At 40.1% G+C, this 20423-nt stretch overlaps 1 protein-coding gene across 7 annotated transcripts in view; it reads right to left on the reverse strand.

Moving 5' to 3' along the window:
• Nucleotides 1–3796: 3796 nt before the first annotated feature.
• IMPDH1 (inosine monophosphate dehydrogenase 1) overlaps nucleotides 3797–20423 on the reverse strand; it is a 98564-nt gene continuing 81937 nt past the window's right edge. For 6 of the 7 annotated variants that reach the window (XM_083183252.1, XM_083183255.1, XM_083183253.1 and 3 more), the window contains 3 exons: nucleotides 17690–17773; nucleotides 15400–15416; nucleotides 3797–9240 (listed from right to left, as the gene is read on the reverse strand). In XM_083183252.1, coding sequence (XP_083039378.1) covers nucleotides 9149–9240; nucleotides 15400–15416; nucleotides 17690–17773 — 193 coding nt within the window. In that variant the 3' untranslated portion in view covers nucleotides 3797–9148. The remainder of the gene's footprint in view (nucleotides 9241–15399; nucleotides 15417–17689; nucleotides 17774–20423) is intronic. The other variant, XM_083183254.1, reaches the window with a different exon arrangement.

The raw sequence follows: 20423 nt of genomic DNA on the forward strand, positions 1-20423 counted from the left end.
AGGGGTGCATGTACTTTATTAATTTGCATGTAGTCCATAAATACTTAACTTTACACTGCCAGTTAGTCGACCTAGCCCATTCCCCATTACTGCCCACATGCAGAGCAAAAAGGGGTTTGCCAAAGTACAAAGATTTTTTTTACTTTGCTTTCAAGTCAGATTTTATTTGTCCCACACTGAACAGGTGTACATAAGTTCCCTTGTCTATATAGGCATGACAGAACAGCACTAATTGTATTTTTTATTTGGAATTGTAGAGAATGGTTTGAATTATACACATTGGGCCATATTCAATGAAAAAAAATTTGCCGTGTTTTATGGCGAGTTTGTGCTGTTTTCGCGTTGGAAGGAGCATTTTGCTCTCCAAAAGTGAACCACCCTATTCAATGTGATATTTTCGCCGTCTTTTTAAGTGATTTTCGCCGTGTCTCTCCGTGTAGCAATTCTCCATCTTTTCATGGAGAACTGGAATGTGAACTTTTAAACTAAAAGTTTTTTTTTTTTTTATTTTGGTGTAAAAAAAACAGGATTTTTTTTCTGTGAAGGGGCATGTTATTTTTATTCATGTGCTTATAGCACATGAATATATATTTAATAAAAAAAAAAATTGTTTTAATTTTTTTTTTTTTACACAGAGCAGCCAGCAGGGAGCCGCTCATTAGATATTCATATATTCACTGCACCCGATCATTACATATGCACGATCGGGTGCAGTGAATACTGGATCCCCCGCTGGCTATAGGGGGGGGGGGGGCAGCTTGTGCTGCCTGGGTCCCGGGGAGCCCTCCTCCCCTCCACATATGTTCTGGGGCAGCCAGGGAGACTTTAATCTCCCTGGCTGCCACCGTCCCCCGGCTCCCTGCCGCAGACACTTGTCCGCTGCAGGGGTTAAGACTCGCCACGAGTGGCGGCGAGTCTTAACCACATTGAATAGTGGGAGCAGGAGTGGCAGCGAGCCCTCCGGAACAGGGCGAGTGCATGGCGAGAGAAAAAATCTCTCGCCATGCACGGCAAATTTTTCTCATTAAATATGGCCCATTGCCTGGAGCTGCCAATGTACAGTTCTAATGAAAATAGAGTATACATAACCTGTAGTATACATAACCTAATGCATTGTGTATACCAGTGGTTCCCAACCCTGGTCCTCAAGTACCCCCAACAGCGCATGTTTTGCAGGTCTCCACACAGAATCACAAGTGCTATAATTAGCTCCACCTGTGGATCTTTTCAAATGTGCCTGAATAATCTGTGCACCTGCTGGTGACCTGGGAAACGTGCACTGTTGGGGGTACTTGAAGACCAGGGTTGGGAACCACTGATGTATACCATCAATGATACCCCTTTTTCACTGCCACTAAAAAAAAAGGGTTAATCCATAACCTGTGACCTGGGAATGCAAACTGGTTAACTTGAGACCCAGTACACATTTATTACATAGGGAGATGATCTCATCTCCACGCTCTGCCAATTGTCACACATGCAGTGATGCCAGCGGGATACAGTCACTAGGTCTACAAGCATTAGGACGACATGCAGCAAGGTCAACATTACTGACGGTCGACATGGGGTTTTTCACTTTTTTTTTTTGAGCCAACATGCGGTACTTCATGCCCTACCATCCACTACACCAGCGACAGGTCCAGCCACCACCAAGAGAGGGGTCTTAGCCGAGTCGCACTTAATAGCCAACCAAGTTTGTGTCCCAATATATGTAGGAGAAATGTGCTACTTAAATTCACAGAGCTATTTCAATGTACTTGCGCCACCTGCCAGTTTGTAAAATACACAAAAGGACACCCAATAATGTATAGAAGTCACATATGCAATATTAAAAGTTACTTTATTTTAAACATTTAAAAATAAAATAATTGGACCCAATTGTATTTAGTTAAAGCTTTGGAATATATATATATTTTTAATGCAGACATATTATACATATAACAGGAGGTAAAAAGTAAACATCAAATTTATATAACAGGAAAACTCTGGCGTAACTGAATAATCAAATACAATGAATATAAACTTCAAATGAGGGTTGTACATTTATGCAAATTTTAAAAAAACAGGGAAAAAAAGAAATGGCACTATACAATTTTAACCAACATCAACTTTACTGAACAGCCTTGCTTGAACTATTACTGGTAAGGTCTATGACTTTAAAAAGAATGTGTTAACTTCCTCAACCTAATAGCAAATTTGGTACTTGTTTCCTAGAACGGCCACAATCGTGAGTGATCGTGGCTCTTAATTAAGGGACACGATCCTCACGATGTGGCCGATTTTTAACAATTTTTTCCCTTTGATTGACAGAAATCGGGTCAATCGGTCGGTCGCGACCAATTAAAATCGGCCGCGATGCGACCGACCGATTGACCCGATTTTTCCATAGACTTCAATGTTAAAAAATCTTTTAACATTGAAATCGGGAGGATCTTGTCGGTCTTGTGCCATTATAATGGCACAAGATGAGATGGACTTGATTAAGTCCATCTCACATAGGGAAAAATGATAAAAAAGGTGAAATGGGCCAATATGACCCATTTCACATTTTTTATGTGCCCGCCATGACCCCACGATAGACATCAACCCGAAGCGTGGCGAGCGCAGCGAGCCCGCGAGGGGCGGCGGTGCGCGTCCTCCGACCTTTTCATTCCCCTACTATCCACTAGGGCGTGGAGTGAGAATAGAATAGTGTGGCGAGCGCAGCGAGCCACCGAGCCCGAAGCGTGGCGAGCGCAGCGAGCCCCGCGAGGGGACGCGTATACCTGTGAAGTTATACGCGTGCGCTCGCCACGCTTCGGGCTCGGTGGCTCGCTGCGCTCGCCACACTATTCTATTCTCACTCCACGCCCTAGTGGATAGTAGGGGAATGAAAAGGTCGGAGGACGCGCACCGCCGCCCCTCGCGGGCTCGCTGCGCTCGCCACGCTTCGGGTTGACGTCTATCGTGGGGTCTAGCCCACTTAGTAACATTTGGGGGGGCAATTGAAAATAATCAAGTGAAAAAAAAAAAAAAATCGGGTGAAAAATCGGTCGGTCGGATCGGTCGCATCGCATGCGACCAAATCGCATGCGATGCGATCGATCCGATTTTTTATCTTACGACCACAACGATCTAAATCGTTGTGGCCGTGCTAGGAAACAAGTACCGCAAATTTAAACAAAAAAAAAAAACCAACACCACTTCCATAGTAATGGCTTCCATAGGTTTTTCTCCCATCTTACATAAGCTCTCGTGAATCTATATTGGCTGCAAGCTAACTTGGCCACAACTGCATAAATAGTTTGGGATTGTGTGTTTATTTCATTGGTGGCAGCTATGAAACAGAAATTACAACACATGCTTCTGTTATGGAAAGTTTTTTCAGAGACAATGAGGTCAATCCTAATGTCCAAGAAAGGTGCGATTTGCTGTGGCATTTTTACATCGGCAATAGCACCCAAACTCGCACCCTCCACGGCATGAAAACTAAACTACGCATAAAAGTGTTATTAGCCATATGGCGCAGCAAGCACCTTTGTGGGCTGCCTTAAAGTGGCCTCTGACTCGTGAGCATCACTGACAACAGGATTTGCCTCACAATGAAGCTGGTCCAGTCTTCCTGCACTGCTTACACCAGCAGTGATAAGCAGCTCACATTTATTAATGCTGCAAGCTCCTCAAAGAGGCACAGTAGATTTACTAAGCTGCAGTTTCAAAGCCACAGATCACTTGTGTTTTGAACTACAGTTTTAAAAGCATAGTCGTAATAAATGCTAAATTAGCATTTATTAATATTGCGCATTTTAAAACTATGGGTATTATCAATGTAGTTTGGACAAATTAATAGATATTAGATAATGCTTTAAGAATGCATTGCATAAACACTTTTTTTTTTTTACCCTGCATTTTACCAGAGACATAACTAATATTGTGGAGATTTTCTGGACGTTAGGAGTGAGGACCTGAGTACATATTGACATTATATAGAGGCGGTATTACGTAGGAGGGTGGTGGGCTGCACCTGGGTAACATACACATTGTAGATGGGCATTTATTAATAAGCAGTTGCAACACTGCTGGTGAGAACCTAATGGTGCAAGGGATGTACCAGAAAGAGAATTAACATGTTCATTAACCATTTTGTCACATACTGTACATAATTGGGTTAGGGTATAAAGGGTGGACAGTGTTTAAGTCAGCAGTCAATTCGTAGACACCAAAAGGTCAGAATGCACAAGGGCGACAGACAAAAGGTCGTCATGGAATCGGTTGACGCAAGTGTTTTTGTTTTTATGTGTCAAATTTCGAGATATCATTAGGTGGACTTGAAATTTTTGTAGCAAAGTGCTCACCGTGCTATAAGCCAGGTGCCTAGCTGAGCTCGGCACACTTTACCGTCCACGTGGAGTCCAATTGGAAATGGTTAAGAATGAAAACTTCAAAATACAAACCCAAAGTCAATATTGTCATGTGTCGACCTTTTTGTCTAGGTTTACCTTTCGACCAAACAGTAGAGGGATGGATCACTTATTCAGTGATCTACTTTGCTCAGAAATGGGGAAAAAAAATAAAAATAAAAGTCTGACCTATATAAGACTAGAATATACAGTCTGAAATGTAGTATGGTACTATCATATTAAAGAACAAGTTACCAGTTCACAGGTATATTCAAGTACTAGACAACCACAAAAGAAATCAATGAAGATTTTCTGGTATTTTACACTTTCTACAGTACACAAAATACATTTTCTGTATAACAACTCTTACAAATTATTCTTTACAGGTTATTTTAAACTGATCATTCCTTAAGAAAGCATACAAGATTTGTTACATAAAGTAAATAAACATTGTACTACATATTTACTAGTGAAGAGGAAATCGGAAATAACTATATCCTAAACATTCCACAATGTTCTTATTAACGTTCCATTAACTGCAGCAAAACTACTACAGAACTAAAAAGTTGCCATTTTCCACTGTAGCTTCTGCTATAAAGCTGCACTCTAATCTTGTAAAATATTTTCCCTTATGTTTCCCATTTCCCTATCCCATGGGCCATTCTGTAATATGGAAAAAAGCAAATAAAAGATTGCTATCTTTAAAATGGCAATGGGAGGGCCAATCACAAATCAAAAACGTTGTGAATGGCCCTGCTTTCCACACAATAGAATTTGGCAACATTAGGAAAATGACAGGTGGCAGTGTGGCTTTAAAACCAATGTGAAATCTCAGATTATTAACATGTGCAGCCTATAAAAGGTTTTAGGGTAAACAAAAATTAAGTATTAAAGTTTTAATTTGACATGATCCATACTAAACCTAGACAGACCGCGGTCATGTCAAGAAGGCTGTGTTGGTTATTTTGTAGTAATTTACATAATGAGCAAGCCCTACCTGTGCTATTGTATAGCAGTAGGTATCATAGCATTTGGCCTTGGAGTAAACAGTCAGAATAAGCCAGACTGTTGGTCAGAAATTCTTTTATTTCCCCAGCAGTAATATTATGGCTATATGAAAACATATACATGGCAGCATTTAAAAAAGTAGCACATTAAATGATATTTAGTTCAGAACGGTCGAGTTATGATGAATGTGCCTAAAAATATAGTACTTTATTTTTAAAATAAAGACCTGATAAGATGGCCCTAAATGAGACCTTTTAACATATAGGCACACTGGGCTCAGTGCCCCAGATTCAAGGTGCCTTCACGCAGGTATGGGCTGGGCCACGGACATCTGCTACCTTGGCTGCTGCCCCTGGAGCCTCTTGGTAAGCAGGTAGTGTATGGTGTCCAGCCACTCCAATTGTGAACTACACACAATCAGCATTCTCTACCTACCTCCCAGCCTGCAGCTAGACAGCAAATGCTGGAGCTATCCACCGGTCACTGTATGGAAATGTGGCAGTGAGAGCCAGGTCTGCAGGAGATGGAATTTATATATTTTTTTATCCATTTATTCCCAAAAATTGGTGGATTAAGGGACACACTGAAAAGGTCAAGTGACATATGCTTGATACTAAGTAACTACTGTCAAGAGGACAGATTCCATTACTTGCTATTCATTGGTAGTATTCATTATAAAACAGACAAATTGGTTTAATATGGGCGTTCTAATTAACGAGTGACATTCATGGACTGACCAGGCTCCCAGATTTTGATGCACTCTCTTTACTCAGTATTAATGCTATCACATTGAGTTCACAGCATTTTTTAAGGAACATTTGAGGTGTGTTATTACACTCACAGGATATTTACCCACTCGTCCTGTGACACATTGACATAACCTTCTATATTTCCCAGGCTTTAAATTGATGGTGTCTATTTTGTGACAAATACTTCTACCTTATAGGAGCCCATTAACAGGTGATACATAGAAGTTATCTATTTTATGTCACTAACTAAATTTTGCTAACGTGGAACCTTGTTACATGTGGTTTGTCAAAAGAGCGCAAACCATACAAGAGGACGTGGTGCACCGATATGGTGTCCTTGTCGACATTTGCAGGGGGCCCTAAAATGCTGTTAAGAACTTTGCTCATCCAGTAACAGAGATGGCATGTGCAGTATATGGTATAGTGGAAAGGCTGCTTAATAGACCAATATCATTTAACGTTCCACCTCAGTGCTTATCTTTCTACAATTTTAATTGTATTTGATACAAGTAAAAAAAAAGGTGGAAAATGCAGTGGTTTATGCTGCTGTGACCTCACTGACAAAGCATCTGCATTTCACTCCACCAAAACTCATTTCGGCAAAGCAGCCAGTGCCTACAGTGCATCCAGAAAATATTTGCAGGGCTTCACTTTTTCCACATTGTCAGTGGCCCAACCTGAGCCCAGAAATTAATCCGATTGAACATATCTGGAGAGATCTGAAAATGGCTGTGCGCCGACATTTTCCATCCAACCTGATGGGGTTCGAGGGGTGCGGCAAACCCGAATGGGCGAAACAGTCCAAATATAGGTATGCTAAGCTTGTGGTATCATATTCAAAAAGACAAAGGCTGTAATGCTGCATCAAAGTATTGAGCAAAGGTTTTGAATACTTATGTACATTTCATCAAAGTTTTTTTTCCTTTCACATTAATATGGGGTATTGGGAGTAGAATTTTGAGGGAAAAAAATAATTTATTCAGTTTTGAAATAAGGCGGTCACATAACAAAATGTGTAAAAAGATAAGCGCTGTGAATACTTTCTAAATGCACTGTATGTGTCAGCTTAGCTAGATAAATATATTGCTGCAAACATAGCTTGCTAGAGAGCATTGCGGATATATTAAAGTATAAACCATCCAAATATATAATGTATTACTACACTCAATAATACATGACCTTTGAAACAGATAAATATTAAATAGGAGGTTTACACAACACTAACATGAATGAAGAGCAATTATTAGATGGTTGCAGTACGAAAGCACATGAAGAATAATTTCCTTTCACACCCAGTTTTGATGTTGGTATGTTTAAAAGACAAATAGACAAGGTGATATATATATATACTTTTTTTATCAATTTTTAAAGTGTACTGCGAGTTGCTCTTTGTACGTTTTCATATTTCGGTCAAAGTCGGTCCCACTGTTAAGTGCCCTGTTATATCCTGACCTACGTTAACTACACGGATCAGTTTTTAATAACAGATAATCCAAACAAAGCATTTACTTTTTATTGTCTTTGCTCTCTGCGTATACTACTTGAAACTATTGAAGATCATCAAAGTAACTACAAGCTAATCATTTTAAATCAGATGCATAAAACATCCACCCGTCATATTCACATGAAGACATTTTCAGGTTTATTTCCAAAAAGAAAACTAAAGAAATATGAACTAAAAATTTAAATTTGTGGCCATGTACCATTGTTGTAAAGCCAACCAGGTTATAAAAAAAACCTAGAACTTAAAAAAACATAAATGTAAGGTAAATGGCACACAAAAACGGTCATGCTAGTTAATTCACAATATTCACAGTATTTCAAAATACATAACAGCTTAAGTTCCAGATTTATTGCTTCATTTTCTTTTTGAATGCATAAAAAAACAAAACAATGCAAAGCAACAAACAAAAACACCTGCAGTAGTTAAATGAAATTACATGTACCCTTCTATTACTGCTTTCTTAACTACTGCTTGGAAACATGTGCAACAGAAAGCGTAAATAAAGGAGCCATGCAGAGAAAAAAAATACAATAAAATTGTGATTCTGGGCAAGATGTATCAAGCTTCAAAAAGTGATAAAATGGAGTGATAAACAGCCAGCCAATCAGCTCCTACCTGACATGTCACAGGCTGGTTTTTGCCACTCTCCCCTTAATCAATTTTTGCAGCTTTATACATCTGGCCCTCTGGGAGATGAACTTTGGATATATTGAAAATGCAGAATGGTCCTAGTTATGAACGTGCCTAAAAATATAGTAGAAAAGACCAGAACTTTTTGTTCTATCCATAAAGAAAAACAAATGGAATGATCCTTACTTCTATATGCAGTCATCTTTCAGCTGTAACATTTACCTAAGTTTCCTGTCATAGGCAGACAGTCTGTTTAATTAATCACTGCTGCATTAACAGAAATAATTACAGGTGAAATAATGTAACCCAGTAGGAAGAAAGTCAATGTGAAGAGCTAAAAAGGACACAAGAACACCTTCTAGCATGTTCTTCCTCATCTGAGCTACGTCACATCATATACTAATTCCTTCGTTTAGTCAGTGTCCCATTTTCTGGTGACCAGAGAGAAGGGCACACATTTGCAGATGGCCAGTATTACTTACTGTATCACTGCTATAATTTCACACAATTCGGAGTGCAACAAATTTACTTGTGTTTTCCTTTATTGTAATCTTACAATGCTTTGTACAACTAACCCTCTAATATTGAAAAGAAAAGCTTCATGACAGTGTACATAGAGGAAAATCGCGAATAGGGGCCATAGATGTATTCCTGTAGCATTGCTAGTTCACAACATGAAGAACTGGTATGCCAGCATGGCAGTGGTTTGGTGTTTCATGCTTTCAAGTCTCGCTCACACATCCCAAGGGAAAGTGTCCTTAGTGCAAATACCATGCCACGGTGAGTCCGTAAACATTGAGGAGTTGGATTTCCTGCATCATTTGGAACAGGGGAAAGGCGAAGAGCTGGGGAAAACGGAGGCGGGTCTCTCCAATGCATTACGTGTGTTTGCTTGGGACCAGGGTAGGAATGTTGGGAGTAGACTGGCGATGGCTACGTCGCCCTGTTTCAGTATAGCCGCTTCTCGTAACTGAAGGAAAAGAGAGAAAAAAAAACATGTATACAAAGTTGACAGACAAATGCAATTATCTACACAACCCATAAAAGTACAAAACACAATTTTAGTTTAGGCCACTACAGGACAATTCATGAAGACTATATTCATGGGGGGGAGGTGGGGGGTAGGGGGATTCAATTGTTAATCAAAATCTAAATATAATAAATAGGGCAGGAATGGGTAAAAATTTATTATATTTTAAAGAACTGAACGCAGGCCAAGAGATCACAGTATGCAAGCCCAACTGCAGTGGCATATATTCAATGCTGTGGGCGAGCGGTGACTGCGAGCAGGACTTTTTGCTCACAGTCATCGCTCACCCTGTCAGTATTCAACTGACCCCCCTCACGCAAATTCCCCCTCGCTCCGTTTTTTGAGCGAGGGGGAATTTGCGAATGTGCCTCCAAAAACTGCGAGAATCTAGGCTAATTACAGCGAGTTTGCTGCACTAGCCGCGGCTCTCGCAGTTTAGGGGAATCCTCGCAGTTCTGTGGAAATAAGGCAATCCAGGTGGGGCAGATGTAACATTTGCAGAGAGTTGGTTCTAGGTGAGGTAATTTTTTTCTGTGCAGGGTAAATACTGCCTGCTTTATTTTTACACTGCAATTTAGATTTCTGTTTCAACACACCCCACCCAAATGTAACTCTCTCTGCACATGTTACATCCGCCCCACCTGCAGTGCACATGGTTTTTCCCATTTTCCAATGGCATCAATCGTGGGGTGGAGTTGAGGGTGTAAAATTGGGGGTCTGGGGAATATTTTACATTGAATCCAATGTAAAATAGGGTCCCAATTCACATTTGATTCAATATAAAAATCGGGTCTATCGCATCGCATGCGATTTGGTCGCATGCGATGCGACCGACGCAATTTTACCGACACGACCACCCAGATGCAAATCGGTGTGGCCGTGCTAGGAAACAAGTACCTTTTTTTTTTAACATTACCCCTAAACTTGCCTATCTCCAGTTTCAGAAGTTCTTAACTTCTCTTTGAAGGTTTCTGTCCTGTACCTTGTTAAAGCCCTTGCTATATTTGAAGTTCTCTAGCATTTCTCCCATACCTCTGCCTATGCACCACACATCTGTAAACTTACTGCACACCCCTTGTGTATGGCTAACTTATCAAGGGAATTACGGGATTTAATGGAACAGTGTTTGAGACAGCTTTTTTCACCATCATCAACCAAGCTTCAGGAGGAGGGCGCTGTATCCCTTCAACACATTTCCAGATACCGGTAATCTCAATGGCTTGCTGTTCCGGAATAAGCTATTTAAATAACTTTATATTGAACTGGTTTACAAAAGGTTGAGAAAGTACTGTGATTTTATGAAGTGACTCAGAAGAGATTGTAGTGCACCAAACAAAGCAGTGCTTTCTTGTAGAAAATACTCAGTTGTAGGTTGGTAACCAATAAATGTAATTATTCCTGTGGGGAAAGTTATAACAGTTTTCTGAACTTTTTAAAGCTATATCCATGTTTTAATTAGTGATGAGACCCAGCTTCAGCTATACCCCATTGTATATCAAGTGTCCCCCATAGCTGAACGATAAATGAGAATGACAACTGCTGTGAAAATGGTACTGCAGGAAGAGGGCAGTCTAACATAGCTGTACAATCAGCTTCATCAGGGCAGCATAAAATGCATACAAATCTGTAGCTGCTGTTGTGCACAGCATCACAGCATTCTGAAACAAATAACGGTGTATGCTGTTACAGTAAAGAGCTCCCACCTGCTGGCTAGAATATGTAGATTAAGATGGAGGTGCTTCATATTGAAACACAACATTGCAATTAGTAGCTGAATTGCAGGGAACCACTGTGTGCCAGTGATTTTAGTTTGGGATAACCAGCTGCAAACTTATGTTCGAAACGTTGCAACCTTTATTTGGAAGAGGAGATGGCAGGTGGACATTTTATGATGTCCAGCAGTGCACAGTAAAGATGTAAGGAATACTACAAAAGATGTAGAGGATGAACAGTACTGGACATTCAAGCAGCATAAACATATCCATACAGATATGTCCTCATAAATCTTTGTTGCAGTCACACCATACAAGTTATGTTCTGTATACAGACTCAGTCTCACATAATCTACAAGTGTCATATCACATTATTCATATACCCCTTTCACATCGCAACTCAGACTCGGGTTATTGTCAGGTCGGTGACGAATAGACACATATCGAGGTGTGGTGTGAAATGCCTTATAACCTGGGTCACCCGCTGTAAAATAAGCGACCCGGAGTTTGATAGGAAAGTGCCAGGATCATGATGCCAAGCTCTACATGGTTGTGTGATGTGAAAGGGGTTCTAGATGCATCAAATTGTGATTAAGATGCATTTTCAGCTAAAAAAAAAAAAGAAAAGAAGAAAAGCCTGATGTTAGCAGAATTCCACAGGACCTCACGAGTTACCCAAACCAGGCATTTTGCCCTGCATGATGTACGGAGACTAGATGTAGAACGACACACTGTACAATTTAATACAATAGGTACATAACAAGTGGCTTGAAGAACTACAGGTCTATGAGATGCAAGGAGGCATTGGAGGAGGAGGTGGGAGCAAACTAGGCAGGAAAGAGGGAAAACTACTCAGGAGAGCTAACAATATTGCAGCATCCCAGGGACACTTATCAGTTCATCAGAATGGGTTTACTTCCAGGACCATTTTACCAAGCTCTGGCTTAACTGTAAGCTAGTTAGCATTGACAAATACACCATATGTTTTATGAAACAAAAGAAAACATCAAAATGTAGAATGGCCCAGCTCATGTACCATGTTATTTCCCTGTGTGGCAAACACACTGTACGATACAGTGCTGCTAACATTAAAGACTTACATGAAATTATATTCAGTGCCATGATGATGCATACTAATGGTGTACTGTAAGAGCTGATTTGCACAATTGCAAATACATGCAGCTGGAAACTGATACATAGATAAGCAAGGAAATCAGTATTAACAAATAGGAATGCCATATCCCAAAGCACAGGATTGAAAAAAGACCACACCGCAAACTGATCAGAAGCAGTGCTTAAGCGTGCAGACCAGCACTTGGCTGCGCAGTGTGGCCTGGGAAGTTTAGACTAACTTGAGTTTGGGGGTGTAAATCTCTACAAATGACGCTCTCTTGTCACTACCTTTAGGGCAAATGTACTAAGACTTGAAGAAAAATAAAGTGAAGAAAAACTAACAACCGATCAGTTCCGGTCATTATTTATACTGTCTGTAACACATAGGTGTGCGCACATTGAGTGTTAAGGGTGCACCCCCTAATGCTGTGCCCACCCTTATGAACACCTATGAATACCAGCAATACCTTTTACCAAAAACTTTTGCTTTTTAGCACTGTATTCCATTAAAAGCATTCATCAATCAATTATTGATTTGCATTGAATTACAGTATGTGTGTTTTGCATTGTTATGACCATTGTCATATCACTACATACCTGCGTCATCCATATATATTTTTTGACTTTATTTGCATGTACTGTTACAGAGTAATTAAAACTGAAAGAGGCAGAAGATTTTGGTGTGGCTGAGAGACGTTTTATATTGTAGTGAGTGCCCATATATGATGGTAGACACGCCTGATTGGTCGTGTTAGACATGCCCAATAGGTGGTGCTAGGCAAACCCCTTTGATTGTGCACCCCCTAATAAAATGTGCTGCGCACACCTATGCTGTAACATTACAGTTAGGAGCAGATTGGTAAAGTAAGAAAAAGATCAAGTCCAGCCACTCGTATTAGCACATTTTCCCCACTTGTCTGAAATTGCTTCTGTGCATACGTTTAACTCCCCAAACACCATCAATACATTGAATACATACAGATGACAGGTGATGTGGACACCGGCAATACGAATACGGATGCTGACTTCCTCATTGAGAATATTCTTTCCTTTGCCCTGCCTCCCTAACCCTATCCTTCCACCCTTGCAGCCTAGCCTTCCACACATGCATGCCAATAAAGGCGTTTGTCAGGATTTTCTGTACAGTCTAGAGCTGGGGAAGCTAACTCCTGTCCTCAAGAGCTACCAACAGTTAATGTTTTCCAGATCTCCTCACAGAATCACAAGTGAAGTAATTAGCTCCACCTGTGGATCTTTTAAAATGTTAGTGAGTAATGAGTGCACCTGTGCAGCAGCTAGGTTGTCTGGAAAATGTGAGCTATTGGTAGCTCTCGAGGACTGGAGTTGGTAACCCAGCAGGTGCACAGAGGAGTTTTTGCGCTATCCCCCTGCGCTAAAGCAGGGGATAGCGCTTCCCCTCATTTATCAAACCTGCTTGACAGGTAACATATCGGCGGCGGTGCGGGGGCGGAGAGATAGCGCATGTACTTTTTTCAGTACAGGGCGCTTATTGCTTACCTCATTTATCAAAGTTCTTTATGCGCCTCTGAGGCGCTGTCCTTATCGCCAGAAATGTCTGGCGCTGCAGGTCTCTCCTGTCGCTTGCTGGTTTTCGGCGTTTGCAAATTCAAACTGCGCATGCGCCAGGTACACAACATCCCCGGCGAACATTACCCGGCGCATGCGCAGTATTAAACTGAAGACGCCGGAGACCAACAAGCGGCACCTAACATAAAAAACGTACGTATTGCAAGAAAAAAGTATCCTGCGCATGCGCAGATAACAGGCGGACGGCAGCGCAGGAAACGTTATGAGAGGCAGCGTATCCCTGGCAGCAGGGGATAACGCACTCCCATAACGAAGCACACTCTAATGATAAATTTGGGCGAATTGCAGGGGAGCTTCACCACGATAAAGTGGTGAAGCGAACCTGCGCCCATAAGGAACGTTAGGGAACAATTGATAAATCTACCCCACGAGTTCCCTGACCACTGGTCTAGAGTGTAACTAAAATTATGTAACACTCAAAAGCAGATAAAATTTAGAGATTAAATGGGACTTGTGTATTTGCACAGCGCCCGTTACGCAGTTAGCGTAGTGGCCCTGTCAGAATCAGCATTGTGTTCGCGTAGGCAGTGTAGTGTAGTTTTCACACCCATTCACACCTAGCCGGAGCTTATGTAGTTAGTGTAGTCAGTCATACGTCCCTGTTAGTATCAGCGTTGTGTTCCCGCCCGTTCACGGCCAGCCGGTGCTTACGTAGTTAGCGTAGCCAGTCACCGCTTAATACACTGTGTGGGCACCATTGACCATTTAAACCTGGCTGACATGACAGGTGTGAATGTGTTCCTGAAACACACCCACTATCCACGCCAGCCCGAAGTGTGGCGAGCCCCACGAGGGGACATGTTAAGCGTCCTCCAGACCTTTTCATACCCCCACTATCCACGTCGGCATGGAGTTGATTTTATAAAGTGTGGCGAGCACAGCGAGCCTAAAGCGTGGCGAGCGCAGCTAGCTCCGCGAGGGGACACGGATTACTTTACATGTGTTCCGTGTCCGCTCACCACGCTTCGGGCTCGGCGCCACACTTTATAAAATCAACTCCACGCCGACGTGGGGATTTAAAATGGAGGCATTTGCAGATTAATCCCAAACCGATGGACAATAAGTGAATTTCGCAGTTTAGGTACTGTGTCCGTAAAGAGGTATCCTTTCTCAGTACTAAGTACTTAAACACACCAGGTATAATTAGTACACAAGACTTGGTATAAATCTGCACGCTGCAGGGAGCCGGCGGCAGGCAGGGAGATGGAAGCCTCCTGCCTCGGAGTCTGTGTAGGGGGGTAGGAGGTGCGCTGTGTACGCCGACTACGAAGTGCTGCTGCGGAGTCACTACGCTGACTATGCTAGGCAGCCATTGGGCTATGCTGACAACGTAGAGTAGCCGGGCGCCGTGATATTACACAAGTACCGATTAAATTATAAAAAAAAAAAAAAAAATAGATGAGGATGATTCGATAGGTCCAATGAAGATTCTACACCTTACAGTTCAGCTTTTAGAATGATGGCCTTAAATACACAATCACACTTTTGTTTCTCAAACGCCATGCACTTAGTCATAAACAGAATATCTAACAACATTATGGACTGAAAGTTTAACAAAGAGGGATAACCAAGTCACAAATCTAGAATGTTTTTTTCTGATGTCCCAGGACCATTAACTGCAACTTATCTTTCCGAAGACAAGACCGATAAATGCTCTGTTACTTACATGGCAGAAATGTATATCTAGAATGGATGCATGTGCAAAAGAAAGAGAGAAGATTAAACACTGACGGGATTGAGCGGATGATATGAATCTTCCTAACCACCACTACCACCAATAGTCACACAAGAAGGGGTCAACAAAGTCTTACAGAGGGAAGTAGCCAAGAAAACACAGAAAAAACACGATTTTAGGAATTCTGTTCTCTCATGGATATCGGACATATGGATATGAGCAGAAGCATGTTTTGTATGCACAGCTAAAGAACACATTAAGTCTGTCTTACAGTGGATAATATATTTTTTTATATGGGAATATAAAATTGGCATTGCCCAAGTCCTTACCCAATTACTGTGGTTGCATAAACTTATATTAAATACACTCTATTGCATAACTTACAAACATTAACTAGACACAAAACCGCATAGAGAACGTGTATAAGTATTTGTACTACTGGTTTCATTACCCAATGGGCAATTTATTGTGTGAGTGCAGTCACGTGAAGTGAAGAGTAAATTTTACTTTTCCCTGTGGAGTGGAGGTCATTTTAATTTTACCTCCACACATTACCAGTTATCTGGAATACAGCCATATAACTTGCTGTAAAGACCCCAATACAATGTTCATTACATTACAGGAAAATACTACTCCAAACAGACACTTTATGAGTTAATAAGATCTGTAAGAAACAGATATAGCAAGATACCTGTATGTCTGTCTGTTATTATCCTGTTTTTTCCACTATTTATTTAAATTATGAAGTGCAACGGAATATGCTACGTCCAATCAGAAACTGTAAATAAACTAATGTATTTCCTATAAAGTATAGCTCCCACCAACTAAAAAAGGCCTGGTAATTTTATGGGCCTTGATGGCCTGCTGGAACGATAAACAAGCATTTGGTAGCAAATGATAGATCGATTATGTGAAAACGCTCAAAAACAACCGAAAATCGATACTCAAACTTATTGGTTGAAGCAAACTATTTTTGGGGGGCCGCTTCAGAACCTTTAAATTAGGTATGTATTAAGTTTTTTTTTTCTTTTTTTTACAAAACATGTTTTTTACTCTGCATTTATCATGCAAAATTAGGAAGTATCCCCGTACTTCTGTATTATTAAATGTATCATTCATTTAGACAGGAAAATGTGTTCAATTGGCTCGTTTGATAAAGAGAAATGTTTAATGTGTAGCAAATTCAAGTTTTAATTGTTTAGTAGGTTGTAAAGTTTTCCATGACTCAACAAAACGTTACACAAAATACATCACTTCTCACGCTATCGCCTTCCAACATTCATAATTCTTTAAAACAAAACCAGACACGAATGAACAGAACCACAGTACACCATCTAAATTAGACACACAAACTACAAAAGAACAAGATATGAGGATACAGGAACAAGCATGATAAAGATTTTCATTAATGGTTCAATATCCTAGCACTACAAGTTTCTCACATGTAAGGTACAGCTGAACATAGAGGCCACTGTAATCTCTCCATATAATACCACACATCTCCCTAAATATTGTTCACATAATGCAAACAAGTGTTAATGCCAGTGTCTGTATTTACAAAATGCCCGCTAAACAGGGTATTCAATTTGTACTGATATTTCAGTTGAAAATATCAGAACTTTTCCCACAAGAGTAGGTGACATTTCCATTCAACCTATTAAATCTATCCAAGTGTCAAAAATTTCCTGGCAGTCTGAAACCCCATGAATTGATGAAAACCACCGCAAGATCTTTCAATTTAGTGGCTGTTTCTGACATGCAGATTCGACATTTTAACAGTGCTAAATCTGCAGGGCGAAAAGGAGTCTAAAATAGGTGCGTGCCGACACTTCCAACTTTTGTTAATATTGACACACAATGAATACTCATCTAACTGATGCGCATAAGGGGGGGGGGGGGGTTATTCTGTGCAGGTGGCATCTGGTGGAGGTTATTCTGTTGACTCGCAAGGCTGTGAAATTTGCAGCCTTGCGAGTCAACAGAATAACCTCAATGGTACAAGCACAGGGTAAGGTCTTCATTATTACTAAGCCAAGACTACTATAAAGCAAGTTTTTTACGCAACGTTAAAATCATTCACTACAACATACGGCAGTTTTTTCCCCCCACTAAAGTTGATCTTTATGTAGGATATAAAAAGGTTATTTCAGTTCCCATTTAGTATAAACACTGTGTTCTGGTGTTTAGCATACAAGACCTGTATCTTTTACACATAGGCTAGAAACCACCGCCTTACAGAGAACTCCACATTCAGGGCATTCTAGTAGAGATGTGAACTTACGAATGGAGACCATGGACACCACCTTCTACTTGTGCAGACATCGTTCTCTTTTCTAACTTGAGCTCCCCAGAATACATCATGGATCTGCAAAGAATATCAAATGTGGGCTTACATAATTATATTTATACAAAAATATAAATAAAATAAAGTTAAATTTAGCCCATTTATGTTCATTAAAAATCAAATATCACCATAAATGGTAAGATGCATTTAGCGGATTAGATAATAGTTTCAAAATAAAATATAATTCACATCTAAATATAACCAAAAATAGGGCTTGTATTAAGTCTGGTCATTTCATATATACATAGTCTCTGAGCATATGCGTATTGATCTCAGACCTGGGAAATTATTGGATAATATTAATAAAAGGGGTGCTTAACCCTATGAAACGATCTGCCTGAATTGGCTATATAACCAGATTCCTGTGGTGATCCTGGGGATTTTCAAATAGTCAAATAGCACCTCTTAAACCTTCATGTTGGGCAGCCACCTTTGATTCCAGACACAGATTAACAAATCATGACAGACCTAAAGGTGTATAGGTGCCGTTTGACAATTCTGCTAGACTCCACATATGAAAAGGTTTACTGAGCCACAGTGTTACCTTTGATAAAGCTGCTAGTGAACAGCAAAACACGGAAAATGATTATCCTCTGGTCAGTGCGCTACCCTATAAGGAATTCCTGGTACTGTTTATAAACACAATCTTTCAATTGGGATCTCAAGTATGCAGACTGTGGAATAAGGAACTTTATTGATTAAGCATTGAACCCCACTGCCGCGCATCGGACCATCACTAACTGAAAATCACCAGGATCACCATAAGAATTGGTTACCATCTGCCCAAACTGGCCATATTCCCAAAGGTATATGCACCCCTTTACTCGTATTGTCCATTAATTTCCCAGGCCTCAGATCAATACGCATATATGATCAGTGACTGTGTATATGACCTGAGCAGAGACTTCATACAAGGCCTTTTTGGTTTATTTTTAGATGTACATTTTTTTAATCTTTCTATATTAAGATGTATGTGTGAAGTAGATATTAGATTGTGAGTATTTAGAGCAGCATCTATCCATTTATCAATTTGATTGGAAAGCACTGTTTAATTACCACCGTTTCCTTGCAGAGGCTGGATAATGCCCAATACAGGGCGGTATGTGGTAGGTCGCACAAGACAGATAATAATACATTTGGAAGACCCCCTCAGTATTGGGATATGAACTGGAGTAATCAGTAACACGAATGGGGGTGTGCTACCTCGGACATGAGAGTTGGACAGAAATAAAGAAAAGTATGTCCTATATCGGTGCACCAATAAAGATTTTTAAAATTTAACTTTTATTGTATTTATTTTAAGAACTGCGAGATAAAAAATACATATAACAACAAAACAAGGGTGGGATAACACTCTTAAACATCTGCCTGCCACCTTAGTTTTTAAGAGTGTTATCCCACCCTTGTTTTGTTGTTATATGTATTTTTTATCTCGCAGTGCTTAAAATAAATACAATAAAAGTTAAATTTTAAAAATCTTTATTGGTGCACCGATATAGGACATACTTTTCTTCTTTATTAATGCCCAATACAGAAGTTTTATACTTTACCCTTACCCAATTGGATAAATCCAGAGATGGGATAAAAAATAAAATAAAAAGACATCTGGTATATTTTTTGAGGGTTCAATTAAAACTGAGAGGCTAAACAAAGCTTGGAAAAGTTTTTTGGACATTTCCCCAATGTATTGCCAACAAGCATAGCTGCTCAAACAGGAGAGAAAATAGCACTCATAGGCAGTGGAAAGTTTCCTGGTGAAGCAATGCTGCACTAAAGCCCCATACACACTAGATGACTAGCTGCACTGTCGATATCGTTAAATATATCGGTGGTGCTGCGAGATAGATATAGATATAAATCTCTATACACACACACACACACACACACACACACAAACAATCATGTTAAGCAGATTAAGTCATCTGAGAGTGTGAATTGTTAACCCTTTGAGTGTCAACATCTGTGAAAGATGCGCAACATATGAGGGCTAAAAATGCAAATGTTGCTCACATTCGTTATTTGAATACAAAAAAAAAAAATTGTGTACAAAAAAAAAAAAAAAACCATTATATTTCCTATAAAAATAAAAAAAAAGGTAAACATTACAGGTCATTATGAATAAAAAGGTTTGCTTGCCAATTTTCACACCAGGTTACAAGGAGAGCAGGGTTAATCGCACAGGAAAGTATATTTAGTAATAGATATTATGTGGCCCCTTTAAATAATCATGGTATGTGAATATATTAACGAAATGAGGGTGTGCCATCACTGGACACAGAATTTAAACCAAATTCCCACTCCCCAAAATGTCCCACTCCCCAAAATGTATATAAATGTGGTTTTTATTTGAGCAGCAATCATGTATTGTTCTGTAACTCCAGTGCTTTTATGTAGTGGCTCACAGCCCTACAGGCTTACCCGGCCACTGCCGACAAGAGATTATCGCATGGTGTGTGACCATATATTTGTGGGTAGTTTTCACCTCCCAGCTTTAAAATGGATATTTTATTGTGATGTGCACAGCCCATACCGCTAGTAACTGCAAAAAGTTCTAAGAGTAAAAAAAATCAGCAATACTTGCTACTAAGTTACAGTAACAATACATGATTGCAGCTCAAATAAAAACCACATGTATATACATTTTGGGGAGTGGGACCCCACGGCTATAAGG

The sequence above is a fragment of the Crinia signifera genome, chromosome 4 (assembly GCF_055691185.1).
Source record: "Crinia signifera chromosome 4, ASM5569118v1, whole genome shotgun sequence".
NCBI lineage: Eukaryota > Metazoa > Chordata > Amphibia > Anura > Myobatrachidae > Crinia > Crinia signifera.